Below are 19975 nucleotides of genomic sequence, written 5' to 3'. Positions count from 1 at the left end.
ATCTCATCTAAAGAATCTGAGCCTGTCAGCAGATCATCTACATACATATCCCTCTTGAGAATCTCGGCCGCTCGGGGGTATTGCGCGCTTTCGTCGTCCGCGAGCCTATGAATAGTTCGAATCGCTAAATATGGAGCAGAAGATACGCCAAACGTAACTGTGTTCAACTCGTACACCTGTAGTTTCCCGTCGCGATACCAGAAAATGCGTTGGTATCGGCGATCCTCGGGATGGATAAGTATCTGCCGATACATCTTTTCAATGTCAGCAGTGAGAACGTACCTATGCGATCGAAACCTTACTAGATGAACGTAAAGTTTGTCCTGAATCGTAGGTCCAACGTGCAACAGATCGTTTAAAGATACACCTAACGACGACTTAGCGGATGCGTCGAAAACGACTCGAAACTTGGTAGTAAGGCTCAAATTCTTAACGACAATCAAGAATGGAAGATAATATTCCGAGTCATTCTCGTCGACCACCAAAGACATATGACCCAAATCGAGATATTCCTGAAAGACACGACTGAATTCTTCCATCATGCCGGACGAACGGCTGCATCGCCGGTCCAATCCCCGGAACCGCTTGAGAGCTTGCGCCCTCGAGTCCCCTAGTACCGGGTCCTTTTTCCGAAACGGCAATCTCACCATGTACCGTCCGTCAGACAGTCGAACCGTAGTGTCGACATACCATTTCTCGCATTCTAACCTGTCGTCAGCCTGCTCAACCGGACTGGAGCATTTTTCCAGAGACCAAAATTGAACCAGCTGCTTTTCTAACTGAGAAAGATGACACGACACCGTTGAAATCTTGTCGGTGTCAATACCACCAACGATCACCCATCCTAGCTGAGTCTTCTGAAGATATAACTCGCTTCCTTCCCTAGACAAGTTAACTTGACCTATAGAAAGCATGGACAACGTTGCTCCAGAACCAATTAAAATGTCGACTTGTCGAGGGAGATGGAATTGAGGGTCCGCTAACCTGATGTTCTTGGGTAGCCTGATCGAATCGCGAGGAAACGGTTCCTCCGGAGTGACGCTAGTTATGTTGGGAACGGTGAGAAAAGTTAAACGCTTATTAAAGTCCGAATGCAACGCTTTAAATTGGGCATCGACGCAATGTTTCGTGGTAGTTCGCAAGTCGTTAATTGCTCCGATCGGAATCGAGCAAGGCCTAGTAGGGAGACGCAATCGTTTAGCTAAATCCGCGGTCATAAAGTTCGCATTTGCACACGTGTCCAGGAGCGCGCGAGCCTCTATGTACGCCCCATCGGCATCTCTAATCAAAACAACAGCACTCATCATGAGCTGAGACTGGAGAGCCCTGGACACGGTGCTAAGGACTCCTACGCCTAGTCACGGCTTCTTGCCTGAGGAATCTGTCTTTCGTTCCTCGTGCAAGAGCGTATTGTGATCCTTGTCGCATTTTTTGCAATTGCGGGATTCGCATTTGCCTTCGTGCGTTCGCAAGCACTTCCTACATAGTTTTTTCGTCCTCACAGCATCCCATCGTTGCTGGACGGACAACGCAGCAAACGACGAACACCGATAGATCGTATGCTCGCCGCTACAATAGTAGCAGGAAATGGACGAGCTCGTTACAAGCGCTCGAGCTTGCCCGTTACCTCGCCGGAACTTGGTCCCTTTCTCGCTCTGCGCCACCGTCCGCTTGGCTGAAGCCTTGGCGTCCTTGGATTCCCCTTCCTGGGCATATAGATAATTGCTAGTTTCCTGCAAAAATCTGAAAAACGACTCGAGATCGGGAATTGCATCGATGGACATCCTTTTGATCCATTTGTCCTTGATGTTAGTGGGCAATGCTCGTTCGAGAGTGCGGATCACGAAGTAATCGGAAGGAACGACCTTGAGAGATTTTAAGTCTGCCAGATGCTGCCGGACCGAAGTTTCCATGTCCTTTAGCGATCGATGGGAGACCTCCGTGATGACAGGATAATATAAAATTGCGTCAATGTGAGAAGCAGCAATGAGCCGAACGTGCTCGTACTGCGTGCCCAAAAGTCGCCAGGCTTCATCGTAGCTGCCATCGCTTGGATCCAAGATGTGGAGCGAATTAGCGGCTGCTCCGACTAACGACTTTTTTAGATAGTGGAACGCTGTGATGTTGTCGATATTCAATCGCATCATCTCGTTCCTGAAAGTCGTTTTGAACGCGTTCCATTTTTCTAGACGACCATCAAACTTCGGTAAGTCAATAGTCGGCAACCCAGAAAATCGAGAGATGTCTAGAAGAGTCGAATGCCCTAACGGAACGGTAGTATCGCTACCGAGAGTCTTGCTCTGCTTATCCTCGGCGGATCGGATGTACGCGGTTACCTTGAAGTAGAAATTCTTCAAGTCATTGAACTTCTCCCTCTCGGCTTCCTTGTGGACTGCATCTAATTTATAGAATAAGTTACCGAGAGTCTTGTAGTGCATGACGATTTCCTCCATGCGCGCTTTACACTCGTGAAGAACAGCAGATTTCGACTTAATAACTATCGACAGGTCTGTCAATAAATCCCTAAGTTGCTCGGTCTGGTTGTTCCACTGTACCACTAAAGCGTCCATGTTGCCTAGTAGTCAGTGAATACGCACGCTAAATAATAAATACCGAAATCCCTTATACGGACTGAAGCGCGAGCACGTGTCTCGACGCGCTCAGATTCTCGGAATTCGCTCGTCCGGCACAACAACGGTTTGCCGCTCGCCGCAACGCGCGACCTCGTGTTTACGCGCGAAGTCAAACAAACGCCGCGCTGTGTTCGAAATTCACACACGCGTAGAGTCACTTTGAAAAAGATAAACGCTACTTATCTTTTCTGTTGCGTTGACAATGCGTTGACCTTGAAGCGGCAGCTGGAGAGGTGACCCCAGGGGAAGACGTCTATGCGATGACCTGGGAAACCTTGATGAACCCTTTGTCCTTAGCTGACTGGCCGAACTGTCGATCCACACCTCACAGGAGGCACCATGAATTGTCGCGCGCGGAATATTCTGAGGCGAATATTCCCGCTTTTTTTGTGTGAGTGTTCGAGTTCGCAAGGAGTGAGGTGTGGGAGAAATAAAGAAGTCGATTGAGCGAAAATCGAGAATATTTAATCACGCTCAAATTGAGAGGGGAAAGCCGTGAGGCATAAAACCCCTCTCGAAGTTCTTACAAGCTGCTAAGAAAAAGAAGAACGTGTGTCGTGTTCGTGTGTGTGTCGTGTTCGTGCGATTCTCAGAGAGAATCTTCGCTTCGTGTCAGTGGCGCAGTTCCACAGACTCAAGTCGGTAGCGCAGTTCTACCGACTTGCACGTTTCGACGCGCGCGAGATACGATTCGCGGAACCGGGCGCGAGCCGAACGCGAGTAGCAGGCAGCGAAAGAGACAAAGGAGAGAGAGTTAGAGAGAATGAGAGAGAGAGATAGAGAGAGAGAGTAGCACAAGCACCAGCACCAGAAACGCTCGATGGACGTACGGACGGATTCGCAAGAGCCAAAAAGTTCGATCGTTCGCTAGCTTAACTGCACGAGCTGTCAAGCTTGGCGTCTTATCGTCAACTGACTCGGCGCTCGTCCGGCCGCGCGCGACACGAGGCCGGCGGCGCTGCCGGCGAGCGCGGCAAGTCGCGACTCCGCTTGTTCAACTCGAGCACGGGAGATGGAGCCACATGCTCTACGTCGACCTCGCTGAGTTCGCTCGACACCGTTTTCACGGCGGAACTTACACCTCGGGTCTCGACGGAACACCATCGGTTTAAATCGCCTAGAAGACCATACAACTGAATAATATTGAATTAGTCTCAATAAAAAAGTATTTTTAATTAATTTTAATAGTCAGAATAATGATTAAGGATTGCATTTCAAAAAAATTGAACCGTGCAATCAATCACATTCAATTATATCCAATAGGTTTAATTGCTTTCAATCACCTGGAATACTATACAACTGAATGATATTGAATAAATCTCAATATAACAATATGTTTAATTAGTTTTAATCGATTCAAATTATTTCTTAAAATAATGGCTTATCAATTTTAATTGCTATTTTGGAAGAAAAAGATAATAGTTTTCAATTGATACCAATTGATTACTGATGTATTTCAATTGACTCGCAGTGATCATTGCAGTGCTAGAAAAAACTATTCATTTAAAATGCTCCTATTGCTTTCAATCGACTTAAAGATTATACAATTGAATATTAAATTAATTTTACAAAAGAAAAATTTGTTATCCGTTTTAATTGATTTGAATTATTTCTTAAAATAATGTTATGCTTATCGATTTTAATTGTTATTTTGGAAGAGTTTTAATTGATTTGAAAGAGTAATAGTTTTTAATTGATTCCAATTTATTACTCTGTATTTCCTTTGAATTACAATTATGATTATTATTTTAAATTATGATTTTAATAATTTTTGCGAATATTAAATAACGTAGCTATAGTATAATAATGACATTTATTATTAAATGAATGATAAATATTAAAGTATAAAATGTCTCTCTTAATCTGCATCCCTCAATGGGTCACTTGCAGATTCCATTTCGGAGAGATGAATAGTGCTGCCGTCAGAACTATCATCCTCGTCTGGCTGGGCTGCAATAAAAGCAAATTTTCCTACATCATAACTTGTTGATGGTCTTTCTTTATCCTCATCAGTAATCTTCTCTTCTTCTCGTAAACTGCGGTTGACTTCAGAGTTTTCAAATTGATTTTCCTTATCCTTCGTCGCTTCCTGCATTTTCCTACCCTCTTCCGCTTCTGTGTTTACTAATTTTTTAGCATTCAGTTCTACTTCAGCATCCACTTTCTGGATACTGTCGTCTTTGTCTTTCTTTTGTTTTTTTGTTTTCTTTTTTTTAGCAGGGTCCTTCGATTTTGGTGTAATGTCTCCTTTTTCACCTTGCTTTTTGTAATAAGCTGTTTTTGCCGAAACATACTTGTCAAAAAGTCGCATTTCTTCGAAAATGTCGCCGTCTTCTGGAGCAAGCCAAACATTTTTAAGCCAATAATTGTAAAAATCTGTAAATAAAAAAATCAAATTTTAATTACTAAAAATAAGCGATAAAAGAACATCTCTCCTTTAAGTTATTGTGGTGGGTATTAATTTTATCAACTTTTAAAATTTCATTTATTAATATTTCATTGTTAAAACTCAGTATTTATGTTGAAAACTAATAATTGTTAGTAACAGATTAATAATCAAAAAATCAAGCAAATAAAAGGATAAATTATATAACTACACGGTTCAGAAAACAATCAAATATATATACCTTGGCACGCTTGTAACTTTGTTTGATCTAACTGCTTTATCTCATTTTTTTTTTCATCACTATTTTTGTTTTTCAGCGTTCTATTACTGGGTTTTCCAGATTTTGTTGATGTCATTAAAACTGTCTCCCCGAATACAGCTATAAGAATTCTGTCTACGCATAACGATGGTTTGTTATTGGCTTTATTTAATACGCCATTGTATACTCCTTCATCTATCCATATATTTCGCCCTATATGCACCTATGCAGAAAACGATAAAGAATAAATAGCCCAATTGCTCATTTCGAATGACGAAACTTTTTATACAAAATATTTATTTTACCTTCTGATCAGATTTCCGTAAAAACCCTATTTTATTAAAATTTTTGTTGTAGTTCATCTCAACTTCATTGGTTGTATCGTTAAGCTGTTCTTGAACATCTATAAAGAAATTGGTATTTTAAAAAAATGCATCTATACGGAAAAAGCCTATTTATTAAAAATATACCAAAGCAATGAAGTTAAAGACATGAGTGCAAGCTCTTTTGGTTAAAGTTAATAGAAGTCGATTAGATTACTTATCGACTTGAATTTAACAGTGAATCTTAATTCTACTTTTTCCATTACAACTTACTGATTAAATGCAATAAAATGCGAGAAATATCGATACAGTTCAATAAAACGGTATATGAAAAATTGTAATTGAAATCGAACGACATATTGTATTTCAATTCTATCGCCTTACATTATCTTTATTTATCGTATCTTATATTTTTATTTATCGTATTTTATCAAATTTTATCAAGTTCTAACGCAAAAAAAAGGAATTCAGATTCACTATTCAAGTCAATTGAAATGTTATGGATTTTAATGGTGAATTGTATTGACTTAGTCCATTAACTTCTCATACACAATCCAAGCCCAAGATAAAAGCGGAGAGCAAAAGTTAAAATCGGGTATATTACAAATGTATCAAGAAGCAGAAGGTCGCCGTGGCACAGAATGTGTATATATAAATGTCGTCCAGGTCACAAAAAAGTTTTCAGTTATATATTTTGTCGTCCTCTGTTAGAAAAAATAACCATTATCCCTATTTGTACATATATGTCTCAGTTTTGAAAAAATTTTCCACGTCCTTAGAAATACAGTATTATAAAATATATTGTGCGCCGAGGCCGTAGAGTATTATGATTTTGTATACCAATTGAATAGTGGAAAATGATACAGAAAAGCCCCATTACTCCTTAAATAACACCATATCGTCGGTTCCTACAAAGACTAACCTAGAACTCAAAAAAGGCTTATATTTAAATTTGCTATTTTTAGAGCACCGGAGTGAAATAAATTCGTCCAGGACCTAATATAAGAAATTTAATTCGTATATTCTTGAAGTTTAATAGGTATTGGACGAATTCATTTTTCTCCGGATCTAAAAATGGCAAATTAAAATAGACCTTTTTGAGATGTGCTAGTCTTTGAAGGAAGCAGCGATTTGTTATAAATAATCTATATAATGAATTGATAAGATTTTGTATCCTAAATTCAGTTTCATTTTCTAATACCTTAGGCAACAAAATTAATTCATATGATATTGTTTGCATGCAATGAAATTGAGTAACCAAATCAATTATATATTTCAATAAAACCCTAGTAGAAAGTTTAATATATACACAAACGTAAGAAAATGTAACAAAGTGTCTAAAGTAATCCAAAATATTGTAATAAAATGTGAAGAAATGTGAAAAATTGTAATTTGTTGTTGTATTTCCAAACTTTTTACGTATTATTATTATATTTTCTTATACATTATTTTGTATTACAATTTATTGCGATTTCTTACATTTATTCTCGCTTTCTTTCAGTTTATTATATTTTTTTGACATTTCCTTACATTTGATTACAGTTAATTGTTTGAATCTTACCTTGTAAAGGTTCTACTTTTTTCATAATTATGGTAAAAAGACATTTTCCCAACATGCGCATAAAATGCCCTTTTCATGGCTGAAAGTAGCGTATAAAGTGGCACATTCCGAGTGTGTTTAAATAGTATATTACATACCTAGGGAGGAAAAAACTTGGACAGTCCATATCTCGTGTGAATTGACACCCGAGCCGAAGGCGAGGGTGGCAAACACGAGATATGGGCTGTCCAAATTTCCTCCCGTGGTGTGTATACGATTTTACTTGCCTAGCGAGTGGGAAGTGACAATTCCCGCCCGCGCAAAAAAATTTTGTAATACATGCACGATTTTTGCGTTTTTCGTACCTATCAAGTGGGCGTAAAGCACCAGTTTTTTTGCCCGCTGACGAATTTTTCTTGTAAACTGCAAATTTTGAGTTTATTAGTCATATTTTAAAAATTTTGAAATTTTTCAACTATGAAAAACGCGAAAATCCATACATGCATCACAAAAACTATGCTGTACACCAACAGCTAAGTGAGCTTTTTTACCTCATGTGGTTTACAGTACTCGTCTTCGGCTTAGAGACGCACTCGCCTTCGGCTCGTACTGCAAACTCCACATTCGGTCTAAAAAAGTCCACTTTACGCCCTTGATACATAATACACTATTTTATTCACGACTGAACTATAATAGCCACTTTATTCCCTGAAAAGCGGGACTAAAGTAGCATTTTATTCCCTCAAATTTTGTTATAGAATCTCGCAGCTTGTTACAATTTCTTACATTTTTCTACGTTTTTTTATTTTCACTTATGAAAACAATACGAGTATGTCAAAACTGTATGTATATTAACTATAAAAATTACGCCCTTCAAAATAATCAATTTCATAATTATAAAGTAAGATAAAAATGTATCATAATGCATTACTTCGATATTACCTGCTAAAAATAGTCCATAGAAATCGATTAGAATCTATAGAAAAATGTATCGATTTCAATTACTTTTTATCACCTATTGATTTCAATTACGATTTTTCATGTTGAATTCAATTGACTCCTATTAACTTTATCCCATTTAATCGAGTTCTAAGGTGAAATTTCGATTAAGACTTAATTCGATAAGAGATTTTATCAATTTCTATGGACTTTGATGACTTATTTTTAATAAAATTATTAAAATAATTATAAAAGATAAAAACAGTAGAGCACGCATTATCCTATTAAAATAAAATCCAATTATTCATTTATTACAATCAATAATTGGGCTAGTTCATCGTTTTCAATGACTTTTAATAACTTTACTTAATTGTATAATCTCCAATACATGGTAAGGATATGAATAGATTTCAAATATTTTTGTTCAATATTAATTACCGTGTATTGTTAGGAACGTTAATTAGAGCTTAGCATAAGTGGTTTCAAAAACCCTGTTAGCATGCATGATAGGTATGGGAAAAAACAAGTAAAAAAAAACAATTTTTTTACGTGATGCAAACATGACTCCAGAAAAATAGCACTAGATCTAATAAAAAAGTATAATATAAAAAAAAAACTAAAAAATTTGCTATACAATCAGTATGTTTTGATAATATTGATATATTATCAGTATATTGATTTCTGATGTGCAGTACCTGCAATCACTAGTAACAAGAACATCAGCTGCGATACCATCAATAATAGTATAGTTATTTTTATAATATATATTTATAGTATAGTTATTTTAATAATATATATTTATAGTATAGATATTTTAATTATATATATATATATATATATATATATATATATATATATATAACCCTATAGATATTATTAATAATAGTCAATCAAGTCTTGTACGTGTGGGTGTTAAGAATTTATCTTATATAACTACCCTGTTAAAAAATATTCAATAGAGATCGATTAAATTATTAATTGAATTCTAAGCTATATCTGAATCCCATTTTTTACATAAGAACTCGATTAAAATAGATAGAATTGATAGGAATCAATAGGAATCGATAAAATTATATACAAAAAAGACCAGTAAAGTTAATAGAAACCAATGTCTGGTATTAACTATCTACTTCAATTGTTGTTTTCCGTATTAAAATCTATTGACTTCTGTTGATTCTAATCAATTTTAATCGAGTCCTCATACAAAAAATGGTATTCAGAATTAGCATAGAATCTGTTGATAATTTAATTGATCCCAATCGATCCCTTTAGACTATTTTTAGCAGGGTAACGTACGAAATTTATCATAAAAAATAATTTCGCAGATCCACATAGCCAAAAAATGTCTGGTTCAGATCGTAGTTGTACTAGTAAAACTGATAGTAGCAGTAGTAGTAGTAGTAGTAGCAGTGACGACGATCCTGCACCATTGGATCGTAAAACGATAAAAAGAAAAAATAGATTTTTGGATCCCGATTTTAAGATTCATGAAGTGTCTAGTCAAACTTTAAAGAAATATAAGCAAGATTCACTTCCAAGACAAAGAATACCACGTAAGTATATGCTCTGCTAAAAACAATTGATTAAATTTGATAAAAATCGATAAGATTCTTTATTGAATTGAATGGTATGTCTGAAAAAAATTGAAACGTATAAAAATCAATGTTACATTTTTTATAGATGATGAGACACTACAGGCTAATATAATAGAACCTGAATCTGATGGTGTTACAAGTGCTACAGATGATTTAGATGCAGCACCGACTTTACTGGAGACGTCGTCATTTAACGAATACTTACACGGTAATAATACTTTTAATAAAGAAAATGTAAATTAAAGGTCTTTGCCCTGCTAAAAAGAAATAATAGAAGTCGATGCCATCTTCAATCGAATTTGAAGCTAAATCTTAATTTTACGTTTTGTATTACAACTCGATTAAAATCGATAGGAATCAATAGGAATCGATACAAATCGATAGGAATCAATAGGAATTGATAGAAATCGATAGGAATCAATAGGAATCGATAGAAATCGATAGGAATGAATAGGAATCGATAGAAATCGATAGGAATCAATAGGAATCGATAGAAATCGATAGGAATTGATAAAATTTTATGCAAAAAAGGACTAGTAGAGTTTATAGAAACCAAGGTTTGGTATTAACCATCTACTTCAATTCGACGCTTGAGTAGAATAAGGCCGTATCTCGGAATCCGCTCCGAGAAGAGCGTATCTTAAGAGCGTTTTTTTTTCTCTAAGTTTGGTAGTGACAGCCCTGCAAGTACTCAAAATGCGTTTTCTGTCAAATAGACGAGCCAAATATACGCGGTTAAAGGCAGAAAATGCATTTTCTAGTACATTACGCAAAAGGGGTCGAAAGTAGCAGATTTTTCCCGCTGGTGGGCTTACTGCCCGAGCGAGGAGATTTTTTACGAGGGTGTGAGTATTGCCTCAGCAAAGCGAGGGCAGTCTATAAAGCACTCGAGGAAAAAATCTACTTTTGCCTCGTGTTGCATATAGTAATTTATTCCACTCTCGTTTGAAATAGCTTTTATTTGTCTCTGAACGCGGAGCCAACCCGTTTTTTTTTATTCATCACAAAAAAAAATTGTTTGCCCCGCTAATTTTACTTTTAAACCGCTAACGGGTTTACGGGAAAAATATGCTATTTTTGCCCCGATTTTTAGGCGCAAAAAGTGGCCATTTTGGTCGGGTGTGGAATATAAAATACTCATTGTAACACATGCACTGCAAACTCCACACTCGGTGAAAAAAAGACCACTTTACGCCCTTCGTACACAATAAACTATTGCAGGGCTGCCACTACTACTACTACTACTACTACTACTACTTTAAAATTTAAGGGAAAAAACCGCTCCCAAAATACGCCCTATTCTCGAAGCAGATCCCGAGATACGCACTTCTTGGATCAGATTGTGAGATGCGCCCTTATTCCACTCAGACGTCAAATTATTGTTTTCTTTATTAAAACTATTGACTCCTGTTGATTCTAATCAATTTTAATCGAGTTGTTATACAAAAAATGAGATTCAGACTATTTCTAACAGAGTTATATTGACTAAAACCCATATCCTGTTAAAAATAGTCAATAAAGATCGATTAAATTATTAATTGATATCTAAGCTAGATCTGAGGCCCATTTTTGCATAAGAACTCGATTAAAATTAATAGTAACCGATAAGAATCGATAGAAATAGATAGGAATCGATAGGAATCGATAAAATTGTATACAAACAAGTACTAGTAAAGTTAATAGAAACCAATGTTTGGTATTAACCATCGATCTCAATTGTTGTTTTTTGTATAAAAATCTAGTTACTCCTGTTCATTCTAATCGATTTTTATCGAGTCCTTATACAAAAAAAAATACTATTTTCAACAGGGCGGTTTTAATCGTTTTCAATAACTTTCAACATGTAATTGTTAATTTTCAGCAAAAATTAATATTCTTATACTCTATATTTACAATTTTAGATGAAACTCTACAATCAGATGATGATAGAGATGTAAGCGCTACTGCATATGAGAGCATTTGTAACAGCGATAACCAAAATAAAATTGATGAAATCGATTTGAGTAATAACAGTGATAATGATAGTAGCACAGATGTTGATTATGATGAAAGTAACAGCTCCGATGACAGTGAAATTGAAAGTGATTTTGACAGCCCTGATGATAGGAATGTCAAAAATGATTATATCTTCAGCAAATTGATGTTCGAAGCATCCAAATTAACTGTGCGTGATGTTATTGTATTGAATAGTGCATTCGCTTTGAGATATCATCTTCCAGATGAAGCACGTTTAATGCTTATGAAAATGTTCCAATTGTGTGCAGGCCCAACATTTGATAGTTTAAATTTGTCGATATATCTAATGTCTGAATGTTTGTCCTCACAGAATGATAAAATAACGAAACATTATTACTGTAGTAAGTGCTCAGAAGTTATTATGTATTACGTAAACGCTGCAGAAAGACAATCCAATAAAAAATTAATTTGCCAAAAGTGCAAAGCAAACAATATTGTCACACAGTCTTCTCCGAATTATTTCATGTCAATTGATTTATATAGTCAATTTAGTCAGTTTTTTTCAAATAAAGAAAATGTTGACAATCTGCTAAAAAATATCAATGCCAGAAATACTTCTTTTAATACTCCCTGTGACAGTATCACGGATGTTCATGATGGATCAATTTACAGAAGTATGAAATGTTCTACGGTTAACCATGGTAATGAGTTGGAATATATGTTGACACTAAATATTAGTACAGACGGAGCACCTCTGACGAAGAGTGGTAAAAGGGCATTTTGGCCCCTACAAGTCATCATAAACGATCTCTCTCCAAAATTGAGATTTCGGTATGTGTTTTTAGCTGGTTTATTAATAGTTAAACAAGAGCCAAAATCGAACTTGATGAATTTGTATATTCAGACTTTTATAGATAAGCAACTTAATAATTTAAATACTAGAAAGCTAACCATTGTCAATAAAAACAATACTAGAATTGTATTAAAATTTAACATTTTAAGTTGCGTTGTTGATTCTGTGTGCCTTCCCATCATACAAAACCGCCTGCAGTTTAATGGGTATTGTGGTTGCAGTTGGTGCTACCAGTCGGCAGAATTTATAAAAGAAGTTTGTGGCATACGCTATACTTTTCATCAAGAAAGTACTCATAGGACTCATGAAAGTCACGAGAAAGATGTAAAATTAGCATTAGAGACTAAAACCATTCAAAACGGTGTCAAAGGTATTTCTGCCTTACAAAAACTGCAACACTTCGATTTAGTATGGTCCTTTCCATACGAATATATGCACGGTATGTTACTTGGAGTCACATTCCAAATTTGGAAAGAATGGAAAAGTCAGGAATGCTTGTTTAAATTACAAAAAAAAGAGATTGAAATGATAGAAAAACGGTATTTAAATATAACACCTACTAATGAAATACATAGACTTCCACGATCTGGAATATTCGGAGGAACTGCAAAGCCTAAAGCCTCCGAATTAAAATCTTGGTTGCTGTACTTCAGTTTGCCTTGCTTAAGTGGTATATTGAATGATGAAGCTTTAAGACATTATAGCCTACTTGTTAAGAGCGTGCATACGCTTATAAAAACAAGCATTTCTCACAATGAACTCGACGAATGTGAAAAAAATCTATTAAAATTTGTATGCGAGTATGAAATGTATTATGGAGAAAAAGGGATGACATTTAACGTACATAGTTTACTACACGTTGTTGAATCCATTAGAAAAACGGGGCCTTTGTGCATGAATTCGGCTTTTCCTTTTGAAGGTAATATCTATATATTAAAAAGATTCATAAACGGTTCAAAAGGTATGGATCTTCAAATGGCTAAAAAACATATGCAATCTCTTGTTTTTAAATCAGGAAACGTAGAAACGTTTTCATCGTCAGAACAAATTGGTAGTTTATGTAAAAGTATGTTTATGCCAAAAAGATTAAATATATTTTATAAGGAAGGCGTAGAAAATGTTTTATATGTTGGAAGAAGTAAATCGACGAAAATTAATGAAACAGAATCTTGTTTAGAATACAATAAATGTATATATAAATCATCGGTATATCATAGTAGTAAATACAAGCGAGCACAAAAGACTGATGATACTGTAATACAATTAGTAACCGGCGAATATTGTCGTATAGTACAAATTTTAGATATACAAAACACTTGTCATTTCAGCGTATCATTATTCAATATTTTCGAGGATTATTCTTTTGAAGGAGTTACGCATATAAGAAAAATAAAATCTGAAGAAACCACAAATACTGTTATTAAGGCAATTAATGATGTTAAGTGTAAAGTTATCATAGTAGATGTAAAAAATGGGCGCTATTTATGTACATTATCAAATACAATAGAAATACAATAAGAATGTTTGTTAAGTACAATTTTATTGAAAAATCATTTGAGGCAATTGAAAATCATTCATATTAATAAAGAAAGTGAATAATAATCTGACACACATCTGTCTTACTTCTATTTAGTATATTCCAAACTATTCATTCTAAAAAAAGTCAATAGAAGTTGATAGGAATCGATAAAATTTCTTATCAACTTTTAATGTAGGTAAGTCGATAAATTAGCTGCATATATATAAAAAATTACAATAAATAGTAAAAGACTCAATATTTTGTAATTTCTAGATCTTTATAAAGAGTCTGAGTAAATTCTATCAACTTCTATTGAGTTTTTTTAAAAGAGCCTTATTCAAACACATTGAAATCGATTGATTTATAACATTGAAATTAATTCACTCGTAAAATGTATAAAATAAATAAAAGTTCGTGACTCTGACACTATACTATTAAAAGTGATTGATTTTGTATGCTAATTGAAAGAAAATTAAATGCAATAGTGTTATATATTTATATTTATATATTCAAAACTATTCATGTAAAGCTTTATTCAAGTCCATTGAAATTGATTCATTGTCAATACACTTCGCCGTATATATTAATAATTAAGCAATGACTTTATTAAAATCGATTAAAGTTTATTGATTGTGACCGTCAAATTATTCCATTAAAAGCGATTGATTCTGCTAATTGAAAGCGATTTGAATTGATTACTGTTTTATTTTCATTTGGTATATTCAAAACTATTCACAGAATGATGTATTCTAGTTTATTAAAATGGATTCATTGTCAATACACTTCGTCGTATTAGAAATAATTAAGCAATAAATTTATTAAAATCAATTAAAAACGATTAAATTTAATCATAAAAATGGGATTTAAAAGACATTATAATCTTTTGCACTATAGTTGCTAATTCAACGTAATTAATATCAATGATAAAATGGCACATTGAAAGCAATAACAATTAAAATTGATTAAAATCAATAAATATTCAATAGTCAAAATTGAAAAATCCATTGAACCTATAGAAAAATATTGAAATAGATTGGGTTTCACTTAAGTTCAATTGCATTCAATAAATCTTTTTTAGCAGGGCAGCTACAGCCCGAATATCCATTGAATTGAATTCTATTCTGAACTATAGGACGACACACAGAATCTACGAGGCAACTTAGAATACAAAATTTAAAAACAATTTTTTTCAACAGTTACACATTTGTTGTTTAACTTGCGCATTTGTTGAACCATTACTTCGGAAACATACAAATCTAGCAATTTATTGGATGATTCTTTTTGTACTACTAAAATTCCCCCTAGCAAGACAAAACGGAATCTTAATTTTGGTGAAAGATCATTTAAAATTACTTGTAACGGCCAGAAAGCACGCTTCCCGCTTTTCGTAAGTGGAGTGCCAGCTGTGTTAAAATTAAGAGTCAGGATATAATTTGATTCGTCATTATTATTGTTTGAATGCATAATATTTTTATGTATTAAACTGCTGTGCACGCCTTTAATTGTACCATCTGCTGTGTTGCATCGAGAACGAACATTTTTAAAAATATCATTAAAAATCAATTCATTTGTTAATAATTCTTCCATTTGGTGCCTCAAACTTACAGATATAAAATAATTTGGAGAAAGAGCTTTTATAATATTTCTTTGTTCGCACTTTTTGCATACAACACTTCGAGTTAAAACTGTTTCTGTTGCACTTACGGAGTATACTATTGACTCGGAACATTCTTTACAATAATAATGATACTTGACATATTCTTGTTGTGAGGAGAAACATTTTGACATCATGTGTTTGGAAAGATTAAGATCTTTAAAGTCTTTACCAGCACACAGCTTGAACATTTTAATAAGTTCTAAATGCGCTTCATCAGACAAATGGAATCGTAAAGTGTGTGTAAAAGTCATCATAATTATATCACGCACTTTCAGATTTGCGGATGGAAACATTAATCGATGGAGAAAACTATCATCATCTTCATACCTATCTGCACCAATAAAATTACTAGAATCACTATAATAATCAGCATAAATTTCATTTCATTACCATCATCATCATTCATTACACCTTCATTCTCATTTTCACTCTCATTTTCATTTTCACTTTTAGTCTCATTTCCGCTTACACAGCTTTCGCTTTCAATCAGGTTTTGATTTTCTGTCTCGTTTTTACTTGCATTATCGTTTATAGCATCTTGTATATTATTTTCATTATTATCGTTTAAATTATCACCGATCGAATAACTACTTTCATTCATATCTTCATATATCTGATTAGTGTAATCTCTGTCAATATTATTCGTATCTAATTCATCACTATGAGTAGAGGAATTCAATCTGTTCAATCTGTTCTCAACGGGTGAATCATGAATATTTTTTGCAACTTCTATAGCTGCACTATCTTCTACGTCTGTAATTGAACAAACAAATATATTTATTATTATATGAATTATTGTTAGAATAGATATCGATTAAATTATTGTTAAAATTCTAAATCCCATTTTTTGCATAAAAACTCGATTAAAATCGATAGGAATCGATAGAAATCTATAAAATTGTATACAAAAAAGAACTAGTAAAGTTAATACAAATCAATGTTTGGTATTAACTATCATTTCAAATGTTGTTTTCCCTATTAAAATTTATTGACTTCTGTTGATTCTAATAGATTTTAATTGAGTCCTTACAAAAAATGGGATTCAGAATTAGCATAGAATTCCTTAATAATTTAAGGAGGTTGATCTGATTTAGAATTAACGAACAGATTCATGAATGAATCATCACACGTAGATATGTATAAATAAAAAGCTTATGCAAAATTTTGAGTCATTTGGATACCCTATTGACAAAATGTTAATAAAAGTATTTTTTCCAATTTAACATGGAGTCTTATATGGCGAATCACATTTTCCTGGTTTTAATTTGCAAATATTTATTGTATTAACAAACAGTTTCTGTTGCAAATTTTTTTATGAAACAACTAATATTTGACGAATTAAAATTGGTTTTGAAAACGATCAATGGGTATCTCTATGCATGATAATTACTTAGTTGAATAACAAAATGTGCACTTAACCTCAAAAACAGAGTCAAATGTCGTCTATATCAAAATTTTTTGTGATATAAGTGTGCTAAAAATAGTCCATAGAATTCGATAAGACCTCTTATCAAATTGAATGGTAAGTCTTAATCACGATTTTTGCAATAAAACTCGATTAAATTAGATTGGGTCAATGGGAATCGATTAAAATCTATAGAGAAATCAATGGATAATTGCTGTTTTTCATCTATTTATTTCAATTATTGTTTTTCATATAGAATTGAATCGACTTCTATTGACCCTATCAAATTTCATCTAGTTTTAATGCGAGAATGGCGATTAAGACTTACCATTCAATTCAATAAGTTGTCTTATCGATTTCAATGTGCTTCTATGGACTATTTTTAGCAGGGATATAGTTTTTATCTAGTCTTTATATAAAATCATTATTTTTTATGAATTTAGCTTTTTATAAGTCCTAAACGACTTATATCTCGCATTGACAAAAATTACTCTTTGGGAAGAAACAAGAAGAGGATAAAAAGATGAATCCAGTAAGAATAAGTCAGACCGTCAAACTACTCAAGAAAATCTTAACTCCAGCAGCGCAAGGCACCACTGAGGTCAGAAATAGAATTACAATATTCTGTTTTCTGAGCTCGAGCAACTTTTGAGTTATACCTAGAAAAAAGTGTAACTTGTCAAGTCAAGAGTTAGAAGATTAGGTTTTACAATTGGCGTACTGATATATTGAACATTTTCAGTTAAATGCTGTGATATATTGTGCAAGACAGTTTGGCGCTGAAAATCATATATAAGAAAATAGTAGAAGAACGGTATTAGCATTTTGTTCTCTTAGCCTTCGACTCGCAGTAGCTGTTCCGTCGAGACCCGGAGAAGAGTTCCGCCGTGAAAACGGCGTCGAGCGAACTCCGCGAGGTCGACGTAGAGCCCGTGGCGCCATCTCCCGTGCTCGAGTTGAGTAAGCGACTTCGCGACTTGCTGCGCTCGCCGACAGCGCCGCCGGCCTCGTGTCGCGCACGGTCGGACGAGCGCCGAGTCAGTACTCGATAAGACGCCAAGCCGTTGACAGCTCACGCTGTCTAGCTAAGCGACGAATCGATTTCGACCTCACGAATTTGCTCGTACGAAACGTCCGCCGAAGTGTTGTGGTGCTGGTGCTTCCGCTGATCTCTCTTTATCTCTCTCTCTCTCTCTCTCTCTCTCTCTCTCTCTCTCTCTCTCTCTCTCTCTCTCTGGATATCTTGGTGTTGGTGTCTCTCATTCTCTCTCTCTCTCTCTCTTTCGCTCTATCTCAGCTTGCACGCCGTGCTTGACTCGGGACCGGTTCCGCGAACGTGGTTACGCGCGCGTCGAATCGTGCAAGTCGGTAGAACTGCGCTACCGACTTGAGTCAGCGGAACTGCGCCGCTGACACGAAGTGAAAATTCTCTTTGAGGGTGATCGAGTACACGATACACACACACACTTACAGTCCACACTTCTTTGTTCCGCAGCTTGTAATATCTTCGAGAGGGGTTTTATGCCGGACGGCTTTCCCCTCTCATTCTGAGCGTATTAAATCACTCTCGTTTTCGCTCAAATCGACTTCTTTATTCTTCTCCCATACCTCTTCCTATTCGAATAACAAAACACGAACAAGCGGGAATCCACGTCTAAGGGGCTTCCCGCGCGACAATTCAGTAGCCAAAGGATCAACAAAAATTGCAGTGAAGAAAAAAAAATGCAGTCGCAGAGACTTGTGTTCCTCGGCTAAACAATTTTAGCTTATCTTGGTAACACTAACCTGCTTGATGATATTTGGAGGTTAGACTGGTAATTTTCTACAGTTTCAACTTGAAGATTCAACACAGTAACCAAAAGAAAAGATAAGTATAAAGTTATCATTATCAAGAATAAAATAACCTTTTTATTAAATTTTTATGAAAATTAATTTTAAATAAAATCAATTGATGAAATGCCTTTTTTGCAGGTAAGAAAAGCCGTAAAGATCCTTAATCAATCCCTATTGACTAAGTATTTTTAGCAGGGAATTTATTATAGTTGACAAGGTATAATTTGGATTCTTGCCACTAAAAATTTTCGGCTTGTGAGCATAGTGATACACAAATGAATATTAAAAAGTAAGAAACCAATAATTTATGCACTATAAATGACTATACTGGGCACTGGTTATATATTGGATAAAAATTAAAGCATAAAAAAAAGTATCAACATAGTTTTGTTATTTTTTCCTAGGATTTATAATCCAAGCTTGACCGCGGGTTCTAATTGTGCAATCCTTGAAATAGTTTATGATCTTGAACTTTGAGAGATGCTTTGAGATGCTTTGTAACAATGATATAAAAATTTCAATAATATTTATGTACACATCAATAAACTTACTCTGATCTATAGTCTCCGACGATGAACTAGTGATACTTGATGACCTTTGTCTAAATAATTTTCGACGAGTTTGCATGGATACTTCATGTCCCTTAAAATCTGCATCAAGGTAATGCTTATATCTTTTGACTTGTCTTTGTTTATCGTCAGACACTGAATTCATACTACTATCATTCGTTATTACCATACTGATGTGTTCATCTTCACTCATTGTTAATACAAATTTTTAGAAGGCTTTATCTGAATGTACGTCTACAATTTTGTAAAATATAGCAAAGTATAAGTAATATTGTTGCTACATAAAATAGAGATTAGAAATAGTTTATAGCATGCAATTAATAATAAAATTCTATGCAGTACACGTATATAAATATTCAATAAATAATACAGCACTCAATAAATAGATTGAAAATTTTATTTTACTCCTATAAACTATTTCTTTTATAAATTGAATTATTAATAAAAACTTACATTTTATTGTAAATATATAGAAGACGAGATGATGTATATTGTTGTTATTACCATA

At 34.5% G+C, this 19975-nt stretch overlaps 3 protein-coding genes across 3 annotated transcripts; 1 reads left to right on the top strand and 2 right to left on the bottom strand.

Moving 5' to 3' along the window:
* Positions 1 to 4342: 4342 nt before the first annotated feature.
* Positions 4343 to 6626, bottom strand: LOC116417903. The gene is made up of 3 exons (XM_031933047.2): positions 5584 to 6626; positions 5261 to 5501; positions 4343 to 5009 (listed from the first exon to the last, which is right to left on the bottom strand). Exons 1-3 carry the CDS (start codon positions 5638 to 5640, stop codon positions 4492 to 4494), a joined length of 816 nt encoding a protein of 271 aa, XP_031788907.1. The 5' UTR covers positions 5641 to 6626; the 3' UTR covers positions 4343 to 4491.
* A 2796-nt stretch (positions 6627 to 9422) lies between these two features.
* On the top strand, positions 9423 to 14299 carry LOC103316695. Its single transcript, XM_031933064.1, has 5 exons — positions 9423 to 9633; positions 9761 to 9883; positions 11577 to 13403; positions 13500 to 13622; positions 14277 to 14299. The coding sequence occupies exons 1-5, from the start codon at positions 9423 to 9425 to the stop codon at positions 14297 to 14299; spliced, it is 2307 nt and encodes a 768-aa protein (XP_031788924.1).
* Positions 14300 to 15522: 1223 nt separating this feature from the next.
* On the bottom strand, positions 15523 to 19694 carry LOC116417904 (putative uncharacterized protein DDB_G0292438). The gene is made up of 2 exons (XM_031933049.1): positions 19450 to 19694; positions 15523 to 16413 (listed from the first exon to the last, which is right to left on the bottom strand). The coding sequence occupies exons 1-2, from the start codon at positions 19658 to 19660 to the stop codon at positions 15953 to 15955; spliced, it is 672 nt and encodes a 223-aa protein (XP_031788909.1). The 5' UTR covers positions 19661 to 19694; the 3' UTR covers positions 15523 to 15952.
* Between the last annotated feature and the right edge of the window lie 281 nt (positions 19695 to 19975).

The sequence above is a fragment of the Nasonia vitripennis genome (genome assembly GCF_009193385.2).
Source record: "Nasonia vitripennis strain AsymCx chromosome 5 unlocalized genomic scaffold, Nvit_psr_1.1 chr5_random0005, whole genome shotgun sequence".
In the NCBI taxonomy this organism is placed as follows: Eukaryota; Metazoa; Arthropoda; class Insecta; order Hymenoptera; family Pteromalidae; genus Nasonia; species Nasonia vitripennis.
The sequence above is the reverse complement of the archived record's forward strand: the minus strand, read 5'-3'. Positions and strand labels throughout refer to the sequence as shown.

Excerpts from the sequence above, each read along its gene's own strand:
- LOC116417903 (XM_031933047.2), bottom strand. The coding sequence starts at position 5,640 with ATGAACTACAACAAAAATTTTAATAAAATAGGGTTTTTACGGAAATCT. Across the intron at positions 5,502-5,583 it reads TACGGAAATCTGATCAGAAG|GTGCATATAGGGCGAAATAT; the intron begins GTAAAATAAATA and ends TTTTCTGCATAG. Across the intron at positions 5,010-5,260 it reads AAAGTTACAAGCGTGCCAAG|ATTTTTACAATTATTGGCTT; the intron begins GTATATATATTT and ends TTTTATTTACAG.
- LOC103316695 (XM_031933064.1), top strand. The coding sequence starts at position 9,423 with ATGTCTGGTTCAGATCGTAGTTGTACTAGTAAAACTGATAGTAGCAGT. Across the intron at positions 9,634-9,760 it reads TCCAAGACAAAGAATACCAC|ATGATGAGACACTACAGGCT; the intron begins GTAAGTATATGC and ends CATTTTTTATAG. Across the intron at positions 9,884-11,576 it reads ATTTAACGAATACTTACACG|ATGAAACTCTACAATCAGAT; the intron begins GTAATAATACTT and ends TTACAATTTTAG.
- LOC116417904 (XM_031933049.1), bottom strand. The coding sequence starts at position 19,660 with ATGAGTGAAGATGAACACATCAGTATGGTAATAACGAATGATAGTAGT. Across the intron at positions 16,414-19,449 it reads GTCGGAGACTATAGATCAGA|ACGTAGAAGATAGTGCAGCT; the intron begins GTAAGTTTATTG and ends GTTCAATTACAG.